This window comes from Sturnus vulgaris, chromosome 2 (genome assembly GCF_052056855.1).
Source record: "Sturnus vulgaris isolate bStuVul1 chromosome 2, bStuVul1.hap1, whole genome shotgun sequence".
Classification (NCBI taxonomy): domain Eukaryota; kingdom Metazoa; phylum Chordata; class Aves; order Passeriformes; family Sturnidae; genus Sturnus; species Sturnus vulgaris.
In genome coordinates, this window is record NC_142244.1 from 54641273 (window position 1) to 54664357 (window position 23085).

Sequence of the window (23085 nt, forward strand, 5' to 3'; positions counted from 1 at the left end):
CAAATTTGCTCTTTGGTAAAAGACTGTGTTGACACAGAAATGGCTAAGCATATGAAAAGCAAATAAAATAACATGTTAATTTTCTTTCTACATTGGGTTGAGGTCTATTCTTGTTCAGATAGCTAGAAAAAGCGACTCCACCAAAACAAATGTCACTGTTCATTGTAGCTGGGCAGACATCTGTGGTGGTCTAAGAAGGACTGAGAGGGACAATGTATCAGGGAACCAAGTTTTCATGGAGAAATGCCCTTTATATACTGTTGTATTTAACTTGTATTACATATTGCTATTATATTATATATTACATAATATTAATAAACTATATTGAAGGGTGAAGTATGAAATGTATTTTAGTGAATACCAGATGCTTTAAATGTTCTCAAAGCAGAAAACATACCAAAGTTACGATATGCCACAAATCCACAAATTTATTCCTAATTGAAAAAGCAAAATCGTCCTACCACAGGATAGATTTTAATCCATTTTTTTGCTACCTTTTACTTTCATCCCATTTTCTGTCTGCCATTACGATTCCATTTTCTTCCTTATCTCCTAATCTTTTTTAAGGAGAGAACACAGACACATTCTTCCCCTAAAATAATCCTTTCATTTAAAATCTTACTTGACTGATAGCTCATGGTAGCACAGCAGTGAAGGAAGAAATTTAAACCCAATGACTTAACGACAGTCAAATGTCCCAGGGAAAGGTAACAGCTTCAGTTCACCTTTTAGATAGTCCTAAGAGCTCTGATGCTGACCTAAAAGTCATCCCTCAACCCTTTGAACCCTTGCCAGGGTTAAAAGCTGTCCTTCCATTAAAGCACTGTCATAGTAGATGCCGAGGTTACCTTAGAGACATGTCTGATGGCCCAGTAAGGCTGCACAATTTATCAATCCCATTCCCAGATAGTTGTACTGTTCTAGGAGAGGTGTTTAGGGTATGTCACTGTGGAATTAAGGAAGGTTTTTAATTGTTTAAGGAGAGTGATGCAGTTTAAGCCATTAGCATGTGCTAAGTAAAAAGGGAAGCATCAGTTTGCTTCTGTGAAAGCATATTTTGCAATTTACAAGTTAGATTAAAAATCTTAAGAATATTTAGAATTTGCTTTGCTATTAAAAATAATTACAATTGAAAACAAACACAGTTCATCCAAATTCTTTATTGAGTATTTGTTTCAAAACAGAAGTAGAAAAGCTTGTTAGACAACGCCTCTGATACTTTGGTCTACAAAATTAAGGAACTTTGAACAGGTTTTTTTCTACTCCATGAATAATCGTCTTTCACCTTTTGTTGATAAAGGCAGAACAGCTTCTATGAGTACAAAATTAGAGTTATAAAATGGACATAATTTACAGAAAACTCCACATTAGTATCAGACATTAGCAAAGCATGTTTTGATACAAAAGCTTTCAGACCTGGCCTCATTTTTGTAAGACCTTTTCCCATGCTTAATTAACTGTTTGCATGCATTTTATTCATTGCTTTTATAATCCACTTTAATAATCAAAAGACACATTAGGGAAAAATGGGAAAACACTTAAGAATCTCAGCATATGTATTGTTATAGGATTCCTTTAATGGGAATGTGATTTCTTATAAATAAAGAAGTCAACATGATTTCTAATATATTGCAAGAAGCTCACAATATTTGCTTTTTTGCTTTTTTCAAGAGCTTCCATTAGCCAAGTTACTAGAAGGTATTTGGATATGTAATATAGGACAAAAAAACCATGATAGATTTAATATAAGGCATATTTGTTTGCTTAGAAAAGGTAACGTTACTGGTATTACGAATTTAAACACATGAGGAATTTTGACTTATAAAAAGCAGACAGTACTACTGAACCAAAAGTGCTATGTTAACATCTCATATTTCCTTAGATTACTATAAAAGTCACCTGAGGTGATTATTTTTCTTTTTCCCTTATATTTCTTATTTAGTGGAAATAATAATAATAATAAAAAAATACACTCTGTATTGTTCCCTGCTCATTTTTAATCGAATCCTGCAAGCATTTACTAACGAGAAGAAGGAATCCTGGTTCTACAGAAGTTTTTGGGCTTCCAGGATCCCACCCTGCATAGTGCTTACTATCAAGAGCAGTAAAAGCACCTCCAATAGACTACTCCCAGTGAGCACTGTGCTGGCAGTGAGTATCTGCAGCTTCACATCTTTTTGTGGATTCATGGTTCAGTTTACATTATGTCATCAAAATAACATCATTTTCTAATGCTCTCATTTTAAAAAATCCAAACAGTTCCTCTCAAAGACCATGTTGTTAATTTGTAGCTCTGTGAATTCTGTCTTGGCAGGTTTTAAGAACGATCTAGTCTTGTTCTCCTTCTTGCTGCTCCTCCTGCAAAATATGGAAAAAGAACTTTAATTATTACCTATAATTATATATATCATAGCAACAGTGTATACTGTATTTACTTGTGAAGCAGACATGTGAAAAGGAAAGATGAAGCCTGGTGCTGAATATTTCTCTCTTGTGCTGACAGCTGTGAAATTAAACTGATCTTTCAGCAACTTCTTCATTAATCAAAATTTCATAGATTCTGAGAGCTATAAATCCTGTAGTGGAGAATCCCAGAGTGTCATTTTCCCATTGTTAAGACTCCAAAGTCAGACTTCACTTTATGGCTTCAGATGGCTTTATTCTCATCTGAAACACTCATTCAATAAAGCACATAATCTACGCTGTTTTCAGATATCCAAAAAAAATAATTTCAGATTTTGTTAGGTTTTTTTAAAAACAGAAATACAGCTTTTTCTTTTGAAATCTCTATTTTTAAGAGCTCTTCCCCCTGCCCCCGACTCTTAAGATAATTGAGAATAACATTTGATATGTGTTATGATGTTTAAATGTATGGCTTTTTTTTTACCTTGTGTCCTCTTGGCTGGTTGTGCTTTCCGTGCAGGTGCTTCTAGAAAACAGAAATGTTGCAGTCAGAAGTTATTTGCTCAAGCCTTTGAATTAAAATTCATTAGAGATATTGGAAACTAATTGCTGTTTTTTGAAGTTTTTTCTTTAAATTTTTCAGTAAATTAAGAATTTTGTTCCAGAAGCATGTTGGCTTGATCACCTGAAATATGAATGCTTATAATTCCCACATTTCTCTCATGAGCAGTCATCCATTAAATCTTAGTAATGTTTAAAAGGTATATTTTCATTTTAAATATATTAATTAATCCATTATCCGCACTGATCTTCTACAGATGGTTACATGATGCAGGCAGGTGCCAGGGCATTTTGTCTGTGCTCTGCATTCATCAAACACCCTGTGACACTGTCAGTGAAGTACCAGCTCAGGTTAAGGCACAGGACTCAGTCTCAGCTTTTGGCAGTGGATGTCCAGGTCTGTTGCATTGAAATTACTTCATGAATTATTCAAAAGTGAAATGCTTGAAGCCATTACAAGATGTTGGCCATATTTCCAGCTGTGTTTGGGGCTTAATTTGTAACTGTAGTGTGAGTCCACAGTACTGTTCCACATTTAGGGTTAATTTTCTCAGGCTTCTGCTTTAAAAGGTGTAGCAGAGCAAGGACTATTGAAAAGGTACCACCCCCATTAGATACATCCTTTTAATAACACTTATTCAGTGAACCTCTGGATGTGTTTTCTTTTTTCTCATCAAACCTTGACACTTTTTTTAACCTGATGCCTCCTCATTGGGAGGAAAAACACGTTGCAAGCATGAGAAATAGTTCTTCTGTTACTGTCACAGAAAAGTTACTGCAGTAATTTTCCTTCTTTACAACCATGAAGTACTTGTGCATTCACTTAACAAGCTGCAGCCAGTTCTCTTTTCATCCTGGTGTACAGGGTATATAAATGAATAGCCCTGAGATACAGGCTTGACCTCATTCCAGCTGAGACTAAACACTGGGCATCTGCATCAGCGTGGCAGAAAATTCCAAGCTATGGTCCATCCAAAGTGTGCTTTCCATACCTAGGCACTGTCTGTACAATTATGCTTTCAGATAAGCCTCATGTTTGAAGATCACACCCATGTGTCATTTTCAGGCAATAGGAGTCTCCCCAGCATGCCTTGTACTATTCAGCACTGAAGCTGTACAAACACGATGTATAAACCTTCACTATTTGGCACAGACTTCAAAATTAAAAAGGCAGAAACACATTTATTTAATTTCATTCTCCAAAAGCCTTAATATTTTTTTCCTATGTAGTTCAAAGGCTGACAGAATAACCTATTCTGCATTATTAGAATTAGAATTAGAAAAAGACATAAATACAAAAGAAACCCTAAGCAAATTACTTCTTAACCTTGAATGAAGATCATTAAACAATGGTTGTTAAACTTGAAGAACAAATTGCTAGCATAAAGGCAGAGTGAATTCTATTTGGCTCCTTTTGGACCTTTATTCCATTCTGGTATTTCAAATCAAGAGCTTTCCTCATTTAACAACATGACAAAGGTAGAGAAATTCCAGGACCCAGTGAGATATTTACACAACCCCAGAGGTTATATTCCCTGCACCCCACCCACTCCTTCACAACGCTGAGAAACCCTGGCAGCAACAGATCACATTTACACTGACAAGAAATAACTCAAGTTAAAAGCAACTCACGTGGTCTTCTTCTGTATGTGCTGTTTAAAGAAAAGTCAATTCTTTATGGTGCATGTTTCTTCAAATGTTTTACCTAAGTTTGCGGTTTGGCATTTCCTCTTGTCTACTATGCTTGCCAAATCTTTTAGTTACTTTTAGCCACAAGATAAGCTTCAACATATTTCTTTGCAACATCAGTGAAAGAAATAATTTCCAAAACAATTATGAAATTCTTCTTGCTAAAATGCTGGTTTCAAACCTAATAATTTTAATGAATAGATACTGTAAAACCTCACCTGGAATGATCACTTTGGACAAAGCAGGTCTTAGTGATACTGAATTTTTGACAAACTAACCTTCCAGATGAACTTTCTTGATTTCTCTCTCGATAATCTGTGGCTCTCCCTCAATTACTTTAGTAACCTTGGTGTACTCAGTTCCAGCTATGGTAAGCATCAAAAACAAATGAGTTAAATGTGGCATAGCATTTTTCTGTATGCAAGGAGCCCTCAGTGGAAACAAGTTAATTTTTGGGCGTAGGTGTTACAGGCTACCATGTTACTCATGCCCTAAGGCGTGTTATCTCTAGGGATGAGTCGTTCACTGCATTCATTGCAATTTAAAGCTTTGCTTCAGCAAAGACTGCTAATTGTTTTAAGCAGTTCTGGATATTTTATGAGCAGAATTAAAGCCCATATGAAATAATTCCTTTATTTAGACAGTGATAATATATTTGTTTGTGACTGTACTCAAATTTAAATGATAAGGAAATTTTCAGTAAAAGATAATTTTATGTAGACAAGAGGGCCATAAAGCATTATCACCATTATCACCAACAATGCTAAAGCAGCATGTGTATCTGCTTTTATTGGCTAAATGTATAGTAAGATATTATCATGGCAGCCAAGGGTAGCTGACTGGATAAATCATGGAAAAGATAGAGAAAAATCAAATTAAAGCAAAAAACAAATCTGCCTACTTGGTCCATTCTGTAAAGCAGGATGCTTATGCCAACTAACATATAATAGCAAGGAAAATAGCAAGAATTCAAGAGATGATATTGTCTTCTTAAAATTTCCTAAAGAGAAACGACCTCTTTACCAAACACCTATATGCTCTAAAGTGTATCTCTACAGATTACACCTATTTGGTTGTATACCTCTGTATCTGAAGGTGATTACAAGTACAGTTATAATTGTTAGATTCTGGCATCAGAACTATCACTTTTGAACAGTTCTATGGATAAAGTTTGATCTTGCTCCTTGTTGACTGGTTTAAACCAGTAGAACATAGTTCAGTATATAGAGGAATTTTCTTGCTGCAATTTTTAAATTTCCAGCTTTTCTTTTAAATAACCAATTCAGAAATAGGTATCTCCAGAGAGCAAATCTTTTCACATAGCTGGGATACTTAGGATAAATGAAAAATCCTCTGAAAGTTTTGGTTTCTGTCCAATATTATAGGTGGATGCTGTAAAACTAAGATTCAGATGTTTGAAACAAAACTGAGAATTACAGGACAGGAATCACATCCATATCTTGGCTTTTCTCTAAGACTAGCTGTGTTACCAACTAGCATGTGTAAGTTTGGTGGTCAGCTGTTCAGCTGTTGAACCATCAGGAAATTTTTTACCTGACTGAAGTTTAAGTGACATCCACACAATACTGTTTTTGAAAAACTATGAGATTTAGTCAGCAAACTAAATGTGGCTGTAAGTTATTTTACTGGTATACAACTTTGTAACTTACTGAAAAGTGAACATAAAATCAAATGGAACCAATTAATTTATTTCAAGAGAAGCATCCATCCATATTTTTGAACTTCTGGCTCAGGTTTAAAATAACATTTACAAAAACCATATCACTTAAATTCTTTTTTTATTCCCCATTGCTATTATAGATAGTTTTTCTAGTCTACATTAAGCAAAGAACATTCCAAATTCATAGATAAAGATTAATTTCAAAAGCAGAAGTTCTTTTACTAGTTTTCTACAGCTACTGGTTATGTACTGCCAAAACTGTTAGAATTAAGAGAGCAAGAAGTAAAGAAAATCATTCCTTGGAATGCTGTATTTGAAGAGAATTAAAGTTAATGTCTGGATATCCATCACCTGTAAGCATTTAAAGAAGATGTTAAACATGCCTTTAATTATTAACTTGAGGGCAATGAACATTCATTTCTGAAGAACTGATAAGTAAGATGAATTTGGCTGGTTACAATATTCCATTTGATAAGTGTTTTTCACAGAATTAAATTTGCTAAAAGAAAATTGAATAAATCTTCATTGCTCCCCTGAGTTTTAATTAGGTAACCTTTTAAAGACTGAAAAAAAACCAAGTAATTTTTTTTTCTATGATCAATGGCATTAAAAAATTGATTACTCAAACTTTGGTGCTTATTTCCATTTCACGGATATCTGGCACTAGAATACAGTATTCTATTTTTCCATTAAAATTCCACTTCTATTACATCAGTCTTTAAAATGTTGAGTTCAAAATATCCGAGAGGGGTTTCAGTTATCATAACCTGTTGCAAAAATGTTAGTTATAATACACTGAATTACCTCCCTGCAGAAGTCTTTTGATTTCTTCATCTTCCAGTAAATGACCATCACCTTCAATAAATTTGGTCACTTTCGTAACCTCTGATAGAATACAGGTTATGGCAAAAAAAATGATGTACAGAAAATATTTGGCAATCCCACAAAAGCATATATAATCCTGTCATAGCATTTAAAAAATTAAATTTTAAAATTCATGTCATGTTATCAAATTCCACATAAACACTGGAAACACCATATTTTATGACAAATATAACATGCTATATATTAGACCCATGCAGCCTCAGCTCTAGAGCTGACTGAAATATGAAGATCAAAGATCTAAACCAGAATGTTAAATTTAGGGAGTTCTGAGGTTTAATGTCTGGGTAAGATTTTGCAGTATGAGCATAATTTTTTAAACATGGAATATCCATTCAGTAATTACTTAATTTATATCTAGAGATATATATTTATTAAAGAAATTAAATAAAACAAACATACTAACCTTCTTCAAGGATTTTCTTTAACTTCTCTTCATTGTCTGCAGCCCCTGCAGTAATTCTGGTATATTTTATTTCAGGACCTGGAAAAAAAATTATAAAATAGTGGCTTTTTTCAGATATAATAGTTTTGTCCTTAAAATATTTTTTTCTTATTTATTTCATATGGTGATTCCATGGCTAACATGCCTTAATCTGCTTATATGATTTATTTTTTACCACTTCCAAAATTAAACTGAAATAACATTTAAAACAGTAGTTAGAACTAGTCATGAAAGTAATTAGGCAAATTTATCATAATGAATTACCTTCTTACATTCTTAAAGTAAGACACTATTTTAAACACTGCTGTATCAGGTCATAGATCATATATTTCTGAAGTTCAGTTCATAGTCTGAACTGATGGTTGCAAATGGATATTTTTGCTTTTATTATTGCTACAAATAATTTGAAGAATTAACATTTGAGTTTCCTTATCTACAGTTTCTATGGGTTGAAAATAAGGATACAGGTCTGAAATGCTGTCATTTTACGTTATATTTACCATTTCATGTAGGATATTAGTGAAACTTGAATCCAAGAATTCAGAAAATTATATTTTATGTGTCTCTCCTAAAATTTTCACCAGAAAATAGTCCCAGTCTTATTCAAAAACCACTAATGCCTTTCATTCAGTTATTTTCATTGTAGTAAAAAGTTGTATGATATAGCTTAAGCATGATTTTTTATTTGTCTTTCTCAAATGAATTCAGTCGAGTTTCAACATTTTCTAAATAAACTGAATATTAGGACTTACATCTAAGTCAATATGTTGCTATAACAATGTCTTTTCCTTCCGAGCTCTCTAGCAGACAGAATTTTAATGGCAGCATTCAAACTGATATTTAAACAAGGTGATCAAAAAGTGTCAATAGGGAACTCCATATATATCACAAATTATGCATAAATATGCCTCACTCCACTTATCAACTTTTAGGATGCTTAAAGAATAGCTCTGTAATAGGTCAAATACAATTGAAATTGGCAAAGGAATTTGGGAGCTTTTGTGTGAGAAAATCAAGGGATGCAGATGCATATTGATTTTATCTTACATTAGCTGTATCCAAATGTCTAACTTGTGGATGTCAGATCAAGTCCCCACCTTACAGAGAAACAGAGATCTTTCTCTGAAAAGGCTGTCAAGAGAGCCTGGGATGACATGCAAAAGCAGGCATCTACACATTAAACATCTACATTTGGTAAAATGAAACCTTACTAGAGATATACAATCCAGAAGTTCAGAATAAAAAAAGTTTCCTTGTAAAGCAAGACAGAGTACAAAAATGCACTAAAAGCAAACTCATTGTGAAATGGTAGCAAGAAACTTGCAAAAGTAGACACTTAGCAAATATATGAAAATAAAAACTAAAACAAAAAAAAAAAAGACAAATTTTCATAGTTTTGCATGCTGTTAAAATATTGCCATGTATGTACATGTGTGTAGGACACATGGCCAGACTTACAGAGACGGGGAATTTTAGTGAAAATTCATCTGTCAAGGAAACGAAGTTTAGGCACTAGGACAGAACTTAAGATACATTACTTTTGTATGCAAAGGTGGACTTTACTAAGAATTAATATCTCAGCTTAATTTACCTTGAATAATTCTTTCTTCTGTTACTTTTTTCTCTGTCACTTCCACGGGTCGTCCATCAATGATTTTGGTGTATGTTTTAATAATTGGTTCTACAAGGATTTTTAAATTCAAGGCATTAATCAAGTGATGAACTTTCAAGTGTTCTTTTTGAGATGTGGAAACTGACTGAAGCGCAGAAGGAAATACCATAGAATATTTTATGAAAAATAAAAATGTTCAGAGACCAGGAACTAAATCTACTGAAAAACTAGGATGATTGCATGATTTTTCCTTGAAAACCATCCTAGATGTGAACATCTCAATGCCCTTAGCAAAGAGAAGGTAAGGTTTATGTCTTTTTCTGACAAAATTGCCTTTTAATCACAGAATCACAGACTAGATATTTGATTGCAGGACAACAATGAGCAAATAATTCTTGACTGAGACATGTTATGTCAGCATGCAGAGTATTTCTAAACTGTCTTGACTGCAGCTATGGAACACAACTAGGGAAAAAAACCCCATTTTTTAAAAATGCATGAGAATTAAAAAGTATATGATGCAATAAAATTGCAGCACTTTACAAAGGCATTGCTAAAAACAGAACCGCTGTCTAATGTGGATCACCTAGATAAAGTATAAACTGATGGGGAAGAGTGAATGCTAACACAAATTGAGTTGCTGAAAGCATACCAACCTCCATGAATCACTTTAGTTATTGTCTCCCCTTCCCTGACGATTTTGAACTCAGGTTCCCCTTCAATTAATTTAGTGAGCTGTGTGATAGATGGGTCTGTGACATAGGAAAGAAAACAACACCTTACAAATAGTCAGAAAATACTCATAGTATTCCGTGGGGGTGAGATGAAAGTTGCATTTTCTCCCTCTACTCTAGATAAGCCAGGTGATTAAAACAGAGAAATAGAGGGCTGTTTAAGTCTGAGAGGTTATTTGTGGCAACATTGTACAATCTTGTGTTCCCTCACACAAGATCTTAAATATAGGTCCTATCACACACTTTTGGTTTGGTTTTTTTTTTTGTGTATATGATATTTTTCACACTTGTTGGCAAGTTCCAGGCAATAAACCAGATCCTCAGCAGTGTAATAGAAGGCTTTTTCTATATATATATCTTGGTAAGAAGGATACTCTGCATCTTTGTTGATATCTTACAGCTATTGCTCCACCATTGATCAGCATGCAATCTACATAGTGAGAGCTTCCCTTTTAAAAATTATTTTTATTATTTGTTGCTTTGGAGGTTCTTTTATTTGTTGTTTCAGAGTTTCTTTTATTTTTTGCTTTGATATTTTTTATATGGCTTTTTTTTTTCCCCATTGTATTTAACACTTGGCCAGCGGTTACATGGTTTAAAAAAAAACCAAAACCAAAAAGCAAAATTCTGAGATGAGTTGGAATGGCTGTAAGGATATTTATCAGCACTACTGGCTATCATTATCATGGGTGAGGTCATCTTGATTACACGGATCCAAATGTATCTCTGTCTGACATGCTAAAGCAGGAGATACCAGATAAATTAGGAACACACCATCAATTGCCAGTAATAATATGGTTCATCTCTAATGAGTGCAGTGGGACTCCTTCTACTTAAGAAGCTGCTGTAAACTTTCTTTATTCCTTGTTCAGAGACATAAACGTAGCATAATCCATCTTTTTACTTTCCCTAAAACCTCTTAAATATCTTTATATGAGTTTTTGTAGAAGTTGATTGTGCATTGATTATTTTTCCATATATATATTTCCATATATATATTTTCCATCCTGATCAGGATTTAACAATAGCTTTTAAAGATGCGTGCCTCCTGCTAATTGTTGATAAGTCAATTTAGGCTGCCTTCAATAATAAAATGCAAAAATATTTTTTTGTTTTTTTTCAGTAGCAAACGATTGCACAAATTAAAATTTAGAGGTAAATAATTCATTTGCTGCAGATGAGATGCTATGATAGAATCATAAAGATTTCCTCTTATTATAGACATCTATTAATCCACCCTGAGTTCTAAACAGTGGAACTAGCCATCACTTCTTTTATTTTTAACAGCATGAATTAATGAAAAACATTTATAAATATTTTAAAGAAACTGTCTTAGGAAACGCATTTCCTTGCTTCTGTTTCAAACTCAGAGGAATTTTTTGCATGTTGAGAATCCACTGAATACCAATTTACATTGGTACAAGTGAATATAAATGAAATAATGTAAAAGTTGTATTTATTAATGTTTAAAAATGCCTTATTTTTACATTTCTCAATAACTGTGCCTTTTTGTGTGATTGATACAGCAGATGTGTGCAAACCAAAAAGTGAAGGCATAGGCAGCTCTATTGCCTAGTCTAGGATCAATCCTTTGAATATTTTATCTCTTAAGATTTGGGTTTCAGTCAGATTTAACTCGTTATATCTATTTAATCTTTTAGATCCCATACATGCCCAGGCATATAAAATGGAAGCACAACACAAGCAGAAAACAGTGAGACAGGAAAAGGCACACATCTCCCTCTAAACTTGGTGGGGAGAGATGTAATTTTTTTAGTGGAAATCACCCTTGAGTCATGATCTAGTAGAACTTCCTGACAAAAATTAACATTTAACTTTGCCAGCTTTTATCTACAGACTGTTGTGGATTTATGTGGTTCTGATGGCATCTGCCACTCACTACTGTTACTGAGAAGGCTCAGGAGTATCAAAATTGGTTTGATTTATTATATTTGAATAACTTGAATTATCAGCAGAAAGGCTGCACTAGTCAGAGATCTTCCCTGGAGAGTGTCCCAAAGCAGAGATTCTGTACTGGAAATGGAAAGGTGTAGCCCTTCAATATTCACCAACTTTTTTTTCTCTATTTGGTGAATAAAATTTAGTTCTACATTTGACTATACAAGTGCTCAGACATTTCATTTTTCTCCTTAAAAGACAAGTTCATTTCAGTTAATTTTCAACTTCTAAATATCCTGTGAATCACCTAAACTATATACTCTGTCTCTGGGTTTAACAGAGCAGAAGAGATACTTTCAGAGGATGATTCACCCTCACCATAGGGAAATTTCCAAAATAGCTTGGATGAATTACCACATGAAATAATCTATCCATTTATATTGCACCGTGGATCTGATTTAATGATGGAGACTAGTCAACAAAGATCAGCATGTATGTTAAATGGCCTCTAATCCTAAATAGGATGAAGCACAGACAACCTCCTGAAAAAGTAAGCATTTGTCATTTCTTCTGGAAGGAAGTCCTTCCAGAAACACTGATTAAACAGTCTGGAGAAAATTCTTTGCATGACATTTTTAACTGCCTTTCTCAGTTGAGATAAAACAAATTTCTTTTCAGTATTTTTATTTCAATGGGAAGCTTGATCTCAGCAGCTTTACTTAAATTATAAATCACAAGTGATTTTAGCAGTCCCAGCCACACATTTTTTTCTCATCAGCCCTACCACCAATCTTTAAGTCATGCTTCTGTATTGAGAAATAAAAAAAAGACAAAGATTGGGTAGATATAATTTTCAGGCATCCAACAGATATTGGTAGTTAGAACTGATTGAAAATCATAGAAAAATGAACCCATTTTTTCTTCAAAGTATAAGAAACATATTTACTTTAAAATACCTATTTTAATTTTTAAAAAAGGAAATGTCTTAATTGAAAAAAAAAGGTGATTAAAATAAATGGTTTGAAAAAAGACTAATTAAGGCATTTTTAAATACTCGTAGAAAAAGGGAAAAACTCACTTGGGGAGAAAAAAGCCCGTGGGTAATCTTTTCATACCAAATATTTCAGTCAGTTCTAATTGCAATATTTGTATCTTTGCTTTTCCAGCAAAGTGCTTAGCATCCTGGAGTTGCTAGGTATAAAATGCATCATGCTAAAGAAATAGATTCAATATATATTCTGAATTTGTATATGAACATATGCAAGAATATATATTAAACGGGCCTCATTTACCTTCCTTTGTGATGATAGGCTGGACGTTGCTTTCAATTATGTTAATTTCTGAAAATATAGAAAATGGAATATACAGTGCATTCCATTCTTACAGTTTCTTTGAGGCAGTGATCAGTTAGATTTGTTCTGCTCATAAGGATGTGGATAAAATCACAGATATTAATGGGTGGAATAGCAACTCAAAAGGATCTGGAGTATGAATCTTGGTTCTGGTTATGGAAATGGTGATCCACCCAGGTCACCTTTAGACAGAATCTGCTGAGCTGGTATTTGCCTTTGAGCCTTTATGAAGCCCATGGGTCGTGGTACCCATGATGATGTATAGTACATAATAGAGAGGGTTTGTACAATTACCCACACGAAGTTTTACACAGTTCCCTGGCATGTCTTACACCTGAGTATTGCCCTTTTCATTAGGGAGCTGATCAGGCATACACAGGAAACTTTCTGGCATTCAGAACTATAGATGGAACATCACAAAAAGTATGTCGTGGGGAGATCAAGTTGTCCTCTACACCCAGGACAGACTCAAGTATTCATTGGACACCTCTGATAGTGATTTGACTCATACCCATCCACTGGAGGAGCCCACACTGATATAGCTTCCAGCCTTCCTTGTCTTTCAATCAACTAAATATACAGCTACAGCTTTCTAGATGTCCACATTCACCTCTCTAGCCTAATTTTCACAGGCATTGCTTCCTGGGCTGCTCTCTCTGGCCATGGGATGTAGAATCAGAGAATATTTCAAGTTGGAAGAGATGCATAGGGATCATCAAGTCCAACTTCCTTCTTCTCAAAGGACTACCTAAGACTAAGCCATATGACCAGGGTGTTATCCAGAAGCTCCTTGAACTCTATCAGGCCTTGCTGCTGTGACCACTTTCCTGAGGATCTTGTTCCAGTGACTGACCACCCTCTGGGTGAAGAACCTTTTTCTAATGTCCCATCTGAACTTTTCCCAAAGCAGCTTCATTCAATTTCCTCGTGTCCTGTCTTTGGTCACTGTAAAGCAGTCCAGCACACCCCCTCCACTGCTCTTCTTGGGGAAGGCATGGGTGGCAGTGGGATCACTGCTCAGCAATGAGCTCAGCCCTCAGCCTTCTCTTATCCAAAATGAACAAGTCAAGTGACCTCATCAGCTCCTCATAAGTCTTGATGTCAATACCTTTCACCATCTTGGTCACCCTCCTCTGGACACTGGGCCCAAAGCTTGCACCCAAAACTGCACACAGGACTGGAGGTGAGGCTGCCCCAGCTCAGAGCAGAGCAGGGCAATCCCCTCCCTTGCCTGGCTGGTGATGCTGTGCCTGATGCACCCCAGGACACAGGTGGCTATTTTGGCTTCTGGGGCACTGTTGACTCATATTCAACTTGTCATCAAGGTGAATTACGCTGTTTTTTGTCCCAAGGGTTTTTTACCTTCAGTATGTCCTTTCCCAATTTTCAAAAGTCTGCTCTGATGGTTTTACTTTCTACTGTGAAATATATGTAGAACTCCATTGGAATTTAATCATTTGTCTAAATTCATACTGCCTCACAAAGTTACAGCAGGATCTTTTTCTTCTAACAGCTTGTTTCAACACATATTCCATATCCAGAAATCAAATGCAAACCCTGAGAAAGGCTGCAAGAGAACTAAAAGGGGTATTTTTTACATTTACTCCCTAAAGAAAAAGTATTCTGAACAACTGTCTCCCATTCAAGCCTCATATTTGCACATATGGGAAACAGGGACAAGAGGTACACTCTGTCCCTCTGGAAATATTTATGATAAAGAAAGTATCTCAGTGCACAGTCAAGCTGCATCTTGGAGAGTGAGTACAGTACAATGCTACATCTTAGAGAGAGATACAACTCTGTTCTGCACTATGCACTGAACCTTGGCTAAACTGAAAAACAATCTTTTCCATATGTATCTTGTCTACCCCAAGAGCTTAAGCAGCTTATTTCAGGGTTACTTTCCAGTCACACATCTGGAAAGGGAAAAATACGGTAGCACAGCAGCCAGAAACATTCTACTTTGAGTCTTTCTCTTCCTTTTCTTCATTGGCACATCTTACTTTCCCAGAAATTGCTTTCTTCTTTATTGAAAAAGAGATGTACAATTCCAAATTGGAATTGGCAACACTTAAAAAGCAATATCCAACACATCTGGAAGTATTTAAAATGAACTTACTGTAAAATGTCAGTGGAATCTCTTTGAAGGTACTGTCACGAACAAACTATAAAAACAGAAAAGCAATTTATTTAAAATTTGTAAAAAGTAGCACTTGCCTTATGGTTTCCTAATGAGTGTGGGTAGGATTCACTGCTTCACTGACCTAAAAGTTAGGTGATGTTTAGTTTTCTCTCATTCATCTTTGAGGGAGAATGTAATCTCAAGAGGTTAGCTGACATAGACAAGGATGCCTACAAGTTATTGATACTGCTGGGTTTAATGGCATAAGAATTTAGTCACTCTGTATTTTTTTCAAATAAGTTATTTGTTTTCCAAGAGTGATAAAGTGAACTGAAGAGCAGACTTGGGCCAATTCACACTGAAGTTATCCAAATGCAAATATGAAGAAAAGAAAAGAAAAGAAAAGAAAAGAAAAGAAAAGAAAAGAAAAGAAAAGAAAAGAAAAGAAAAGAAAAGAAAAGAAAAGAAAAGAAAAGAAAAGAAAAGAAAAGGAGAAAAAGGACCAGAGAATCACTTATTACTTATAATGTGCTCAGTTTCACAAATCCTGCCAGAAAGACAGAGGGATAATTACTGAAAGAATACCTTAATTTGAATGTATTTAATCAACTTCTTCAATATTGTGAGCAGCTGATCATTTCCAACGGGCAGTTCTGACAAAAGAAGCAGGCATGTAAGAGGAAATATACAAATGTGTGCATTTTGCTTTGATTTATGGTGATCAGTTGATGCAATCATGCTCAATCAATCATATAAACACATACTTGATATATAATATTCCCTGTCAGCAGAAAAACTAGTATTTGGCTAGTCTTGTCTTTCATATCTTTTACTTTCATAAAATTTCAAAATCTTGCCAAGTTTTCAAACAAGGTTCTTCCACAAAATAAGCATTGAGGTAAATTTTCTGTTTAAAATTCCACATAGGAATTGTATCTTTAAATTAATTAACTTTTTAGAGTTATTGCAGTTACATAGCATGTAAACAGATTTAAAAGAGTGGGTATACAAATTTCATTAAATACTCACCTGCTGGATACAGGAGTTTGTCAATGACATGAATGACACCGTTTGTTGCCATGAGGTCAGATTCTCTTGATTTCAGTTCATTAACCAGAAGAGTATCATTCACCTGGCAAAGGATCAGAAGAGAACCCAAGTTATCAGGGACATTAGAAAACAAACCCAAACCTTATTATAACATTTGGAAAAATGTGTGCCATCCTATAATGTGGATAGACATGGAATATATCTGTTACAAGGCTGTAGCAGGGAGACATTTTCTATACTTAACTGTTTTCAAGTAGAGTTTGCCTCCTTGGATGGTTTTAAGAATATTGGTTACACCAGGCTCAAAGCCACTTCCAATGAAAACTCCTTGTGTCAAGTGGTAAAGAAGAATATTCCTGAGAGCATTTTTGTCTCCTATGTAAAAATAAAAAAGTAGCAATAAAAAAAATCAAATGGCAGGGGATAGTTCTTTGTGGGAATTCTAAGGATTCACATAGACTTGAACTAGAATGAAACATAATATATATGAAAATACCACGAGCACATACAATTTGAATTTGTTAAAATTATTACAAAGAAAAAACCCAACTCTATGACAAATAGGTACTCAGAGCATAATCACAAAGATCCTATGAGAAATCTTCTACAAAAGAACATAAAAGGGGTCAATGGAGCAGTTAGAAATGCCGGGTTTGTCTGTTCTTACAGAGGACAGAAGCAACTTGCAGAAGCTGGGAAAGTGGGAACCCACCCTTTTTTAGGAATGATTTCCATATTTCAACATTCACTATGTGGGACAAAAGACTACATTTTTAAGACTGTCTTAAAAAAGAAATGTATCCTCTGGCCCAAGTTAATATCCTGAAAGGGCTCTCTGGGTCAATGGAGGTTGAGAGTCATAGGAGGGCTGCAGAAAAACCATAACATCCCCAGGAGATAGGATGCCAAGCAGAGAAGCTTTAAAACACATCTATTTGCCATTACATGGAATATTGACCATTTTAAGTTTAATACTAGAATTACATGCTGATATTAGTTGTTATTAGGAGTTCCAGCCTTGACGAAACTGCAGTGGGAATCCTGTCTGGTCATACTATTTTCCTTATGTCTCTCTCACTGAACATTTTCCTTTTTCCCCCTGTATTTTGTTCTGTTCACTGATACTACTGAAATTTACTTCACTACTGAGATGTAATTAAATTATCTTTTTCTTCCTAGTAAAATTAGTACTGATATTTTGTGACTGGACCGTTCACAGACAGCATTAGGTTACATAAAAAGCCTATACATGGCCACTCCAAAGATTTTGCACAAACTATCAGACTACCTTTGTGACTATGCCACTATAGTTACTGGTTAAAATAATCCTTGGTTTGTATCTTTCTTACAGATAAATGAAGTTTATACATTTTAAGGTTTAATCTTTATGGAGAAAGCAACATAATAACTTAAAAGAAAACCAAAACAGAATTCTAGAAAGCAATCTGGCACAAAAAAAAAAAATTCTGCTGTGAAAAAATTATGAGGGCCAAGGAAAGCATTAAGTAACTGAGTCACAATGATAGAAAAAAATGATGCATAAAACTCCTTGAAAAGCAGAAGGGCAAATAAAATTATCTTGTTAACTATCAAATTAGTCCAATATGGCATTAATCTCGGAAAACTTCAAGTTCTGAATTGAAGACAAAAATAATAGCAGGAAGCTGCACTGTGGAATAAGATAGTGAAGAGTGAAATCTAAATTTAAAAATCAAGTTGGAGTTTTTTTTCCAAAAAGATATTTTCTCTATGCCCAAGAAGGGTATAATTTGGGGGATTCTTTTGACCTACTCTATGCAAAATGTAAACTGCTTCAGGAGACAGCTTTTGTGTGAGAGGTGCATTAGTCTCCTTTCCAATCAATTTTACTTTGCTTATAATTCCACGTTTTTTTATGTTACTTACTTATCAGTATGTCCTTGTCATCATCAGTCAAACCTTTAAAGGCATCATTAGTTGGGACAAAGAGAGTCCACTGTCCAGGCCGTGATAGAACATCATCCAAATCTGCAGCTTTCACAAGACTGAGGAAAGTGCTGTTTACAACAAAAAGACAAACCACAAATACATTTTTTTAAATGTGGTAACTATAATTGGGTCCAGTACCCCATTTCTGAGAGTGTTTCCATTTTTAAACAGTTTCACTGTTTCCCAGAAATAAAGATAGTAGAAGAGGAAAATGAGAAAAAAAAATAGGAAAAGACAGTCTTAAAAGTAGCAGACAAAGGAACAAGTATTTGTAAAAAACATGTTGGCAGCCTGAATCAGAGCAGGATTCATCAAACAAAAACCCTTGCAGATCAAACAGATAAAAGGAGGATGCAAAGGATAGTTCTTGCTCTAGGAGTATTGAGATACTGATATATTGAAAGGGACAGAAATAAGTACTGGAAAGGTATACAGTCCTGCTGCACCCATATGGAATTGTACCACTCATTAGTTAAAACTCCAGAGTCCACTACATTTATAGCTCTGGATTCAATTCCTTCTGCCCTCTTACTCCTCTCATTCTAGCATCTTACATCTTTGTGCCATAAAAAACCATTCTAGCATTGAGTGTGGAAGTTTTTTCAGCATCAGCTGGAGAACACTTTTTCTTCCCCCACATTTTTTTCCTTTTATGTTATTTCTGTAGGCAATAAATCCTTTTCTGCCATCTCTGCTCTCAAAACCCCAAAAACTTACATACCCACAGGCCAAAACTTTTTCTCAGAGCTGCTGTGCTGTTTATAGTTACCTTCTGCAGGAAAATCTCAGTTCTGTCAATATCACTACTCACCTAAAACGCTTATCATTCCTCAGCATTTCATGCAATGTCTTTTCTGCTGGATTGATGATCTGTCTGAAGACGTGAATAAAACCATTTCTTCCTTCTTTGCTTCCTCTGACCATGCATGAATTTTCAATGCATACAGACTTATTGAAAGAGAAACAAGTGTAGTTGTTTACACAATGTTATGTACACATATATATGTCCTACAGTCAAATTGTGTGTTCTTGCCAGGAAATTTGGTGTTGCTTGAGAAAGCAGAAATAGCAAAATCTAGAATTTGCATGGTGCAAATATTTTAAAACTTGATTTTTTGTGTGTGTGGTTTTCTTTTGAGAATGTTCTTAATTAGTTCTAAAAATGAACTTTAAAAATTTGTAATTAAATGAGCACCCAATTTGAAATTCTGTTACGTTTTCCCAAAGAGTTCTCCATGCAAATAAAGCTTGGAATTAGAAAGATCAGATTTTCATTTTTTGCTATCTTAAAAGTTTAAGGATTTTTTGCTGGATAGTCATAATGGTAAATGTTGGGAGTTTCATTCAGCTTTAACTTTTATTGACTCTCCATTTTCATAGCTGGATGCATATTTTTAGAAAGACTCATTCACTTACTGTGCGATACACGAAGACTCTGAGTAGTTTTCCTCCAATTGTTTCAAGCTCTTGTCCATTGTACAGTTCATTGAGCCCAACTTTCACTTTTATAATATGATTCTGCAGGATTGTTTTAAGAAGGCGTTGATCCAGCCTCAAGGTGTCATCTACAAAACCATTTAGATATTAATACCTAGTCATTTATACAGTGAATTTTTATTCAAATAAAAAGAGTCAGGAAATACTGAGTCTTTCATTGAAATGCTTGAGTTAAAGTGTGAACAAGCCTGTGTATACAGAAGGCAAATTGTTCTGACCATCTTAAGTTCAGTCAAGAACTTTTGATGCAATGCTCTAGTTTGTATTAGCAAATCAAAACCACTACACACAACCATGATTAATTACTATAACTAATATGTCTAATGATTGACATATGGGGGCCTGCTCCATCTTCTGAATTACTGCTATAGTATGTATTAGAACTTCTCCTTTCTACATGTGCACCTAAAATCTATCCAAATTTACTTCCAAGGTAATGAGACAACACTAATTATTTGAGAAAAGGCAAGATGTCACCTCTGCAAATATACAAACACCTGTTTTACAGTATATTTTTATCAACTTCTCTCTGCTTTAATGTACTGATAAATACTAACTTGCTTGTATTTCCTGGGTTTAGCTGAGATAGAGTCGATTTTCCTCCTAGGAAAATGCTGAGTTTTGGATTTAATATGAGTATAATGTTGATAACATGCTGATGTATTGTTGTTGCTGAGCAACACCTCACTCACTTGGCTTAAGTGCTCATCTTAAGCCATTGACATGTCAGTGTCCCATGCTCTGCCAGTGAGGGATCATGGCCAGGACAGGTGACCCAAACTCATTCCATACCATAGAATCTCATGCCCAGTATATAAACTGGGTGAGCTGGCTGGGAGGTGCCAGTCACTGGCTGGTCATAAGTCAGTTGGTAGCGGGTAATTGTATCATACATACATACATTACTATTATTATCATCATCATCATCACTATTATTACTATTGTTGCTATTTCTATGAGTAATATTAGTATTATTAATATTATTATTTTACTTTGTTATACTTATCAAACTGTATATATTTAAACTTATGAGGTTTTTTTAGGTATTTTTTTTCCTGATTCTCCTCCCCATCCCAAATTGGGGGAAAGAAGGGAGTGATTAAGTGGATATGTGGTATTTAGCTGGAATTAAACCACTGCATACATTTTCTGAGAACAAAAAAGTTAATCTAATGAAAGTAACATAAAGATTAAGGAAACTTGCAGTTCATTAATATCTTTCCATTCCTACAGTCTTTCTGTGCATATTTTGTATCTTGTTTTAGTGCTACTATTTCCATTAGCAAATTACATGACTGAAAACAAGTTGTGTAGTCTGGTGGTTAGGCTTGTTTTGTCTTTCTGCAAGGTATGTAATTTGAAAGGATGAAATCATTCTGTCTATGATGCTCTTGCAGTGAGACTGAGAACAAGTACTGGGGGTTATTTGGAAAACTGTCAGAGCAGCATACATTCTTGTTTATTTTGACAATCTTTTAGGGCTACTAACCTGAGAAAGCACCATTCAGAGGTGCCAGGAGAGTGTATTGGCCTTCTGGCCTTAGAGAAGATGCCAGACCTAGCTGTGCCACCAGGTCTGTAAATGTAGTCTGCTGAGCACCTCCAAGCTCAATGACTTGTTTGGCTGCAAATAAAGAATTAAGAAAAGGTATTTTAACACACATTATCTTCTTATTCCTCATTTGGATCCTCCATGCTTATCCAGAACTATATATCTGAGGAAATCTGGGTAAGGTTATTGAAAATATCTTCAGTGAAACAAGTTTTTCAAACACATTACTGACCAGAATCAGGAATTAGCACTTGATCAATGAGGTGGATAACACCATTGCTTGTCACAATATCTTTGCGTTTCACCATTTTCACTCCATTCACAGTCAGACTTTCACCATCACAACCGATTTCAACAGTGTTTCCTTCCAAGGTTTCATAGACAGCTCCACCTGTGATGGCTTCAGAGCACTGGAGAGTATTTAATATATGAAACTTCACAAGAGCTGCAGAGAAAAGAGCAGGAGTTTAATAGATGTAGGTGTTTGGACACATATTCATATACATATATTTACATATAGTGTGGAATAAATTATTCCAGCCACACTATATTTAATTAATTTCACTCACGGGTACTTTATTTAAATTTAATGATACTGTAGGCTTCTAAATAATTTACAGTCAAAACTATTTGGCATCCCTTATATTATTAAAACTGAATTGGTTATGCTACAATCTGCTGGAACTGCATATGATAGCCTCCAAAAGGACCTATGAGTACAAAATTTTATAGGCTATGCGAAGATATGAGAGAATTTCACATTCAGATAGCCCAGAATTTCTAGGGACAGGAATGTCTGTCAGACCTATGCAGCTGAACTATCAGAAACTCAATGTGCCCGTATATTCACAGTTCCCTTAAAACTGTTTTGAAGACTAAGTTTTCAATGACTTTCCATCCTGAGGCAAGTACTAGAGACAGAAAAATAACTCCTCCTACACACATGAAAGTAGAGGTGCTTAATTCCAGAGCTATAAGGATAATATATTTTCTGCCTCCTGATCCACTCATACATAATTCTCATTTGCAAAAAAGTTTAAATACCTTCAGAAGCCACCTTGTCACCCTTGATTCTTTCAAAAACTCCCCTTGGAAGTCTCTCAAAAGCTTCATTTGTAGGAACAAAGAGTGTGTAATGACCAGGTCTTCCAAGAATATCCATGACACCTGATGTAATGGCAGAATCCTAAAATATAATTTTTTCTTTTTAATGCTGATTATTTAAAATATTACCAAAATACATTAACTGTCTAGTTTCACTTCATGCCCACAGATACTTGAATGCTAGCCTGAGATCATAATGCCTTAAAAAGATAGATCGTGAATGTTATAGAAAGATGAAAAAAGTAATTGACAGAGGAATTTTTTTTAACTGAAAACTAGAAAGTATTGATTTTTATAAGTTTTTTTAAAAGACATTAAATGTGGTTTCTTGTAACTTGGTCATGAACCGGATTTGAGGAATTCAGAGGATCCTCTGAATGTTTATGCCTCTGCATTTTAAATACCTTTTTGCATTTATTAAGGAGCTAGAAGATAGAAAAGGACAACAGTTATTTGCAAACTAATGACACATTTTTAAAATATGCAGCATGAAATCTCATTACACTGTGCAGACACATTTTCCAGAAGATGGAA

The 23085-nt window shown here is 34.8% G+C and overlaps 1 protein-coding gene across 7 annotated transcripts in view; it reads right to left on the minus strand.

Moving 5' to 3' along the window:
- Positions 1-1145: 1145 nt before the first annotated feature.
- POSTN (periostin) overlaps positions 1146-23085 on the minus strand; it is a 31042-nt gene continuing 9102 nt past the window's right edge. Inside the window, exons 7-24 of one of the 7 annotated variants that reach the window (XM_088159594.1) lie at positions 22492-22633; positions 21680-21892; positions 21385-21519; positions 19815-19963; positions 19210-19346; positions 18336-18466; positions 16675-16805; positions 16410-16512; positions 15966-16033; positions 15378-15423; positions 13199-13246; positions 9930-10025; positions 9253-9342; positions 7623-7700; positions 7139-7219; positions 4932-5018; positions 2888-2926; positions 1146-2358 (exon numbers count right to left, since the gene is read on the minus strand). In XM_088159594.1, the coding sequence (XP_088015720.1) occupies positions 2318-2358; positions 2888-2926; positions 4932-5018; positions 7139-7219; positions 7623-7700; positions 9253-9342; positions 9930-10025; positions 13199-13246; positions 15378-15423; positions 15966-16033; positions 16410-16512; positions 16675-16805; positions 18336-18466; positions 19210-19346; positions 19815-19963; positions 21385-21519; positions 21680-21892; positions 22492-22633 (1815 nt within the window). In that variant the 3' untranslated portion in view covers positions 1146-2317. Of the gene's footprint in view, positions 2359-2887; positions 2930-4931; positions 5019-7138; positions 7220-7622; positions 7701-9252; positions 9343-9929; positions 10026-13198; positions 13247-15377; positions 15424-15965; positions 16034-16409; positions 16513-16674; positions 16806-18335; positions 18467-19209; positions 19347-19814; positions 19964-21384; positions 21520-21679; positions 21893-22491; positions 22634-23085 lie in introns of all 7 variants that reach the window. The other 6 variants (XM_088159593.1, XM_088159595.1, XM_088159596.1 and 3 more) reach the window with 6 other exon arrangements.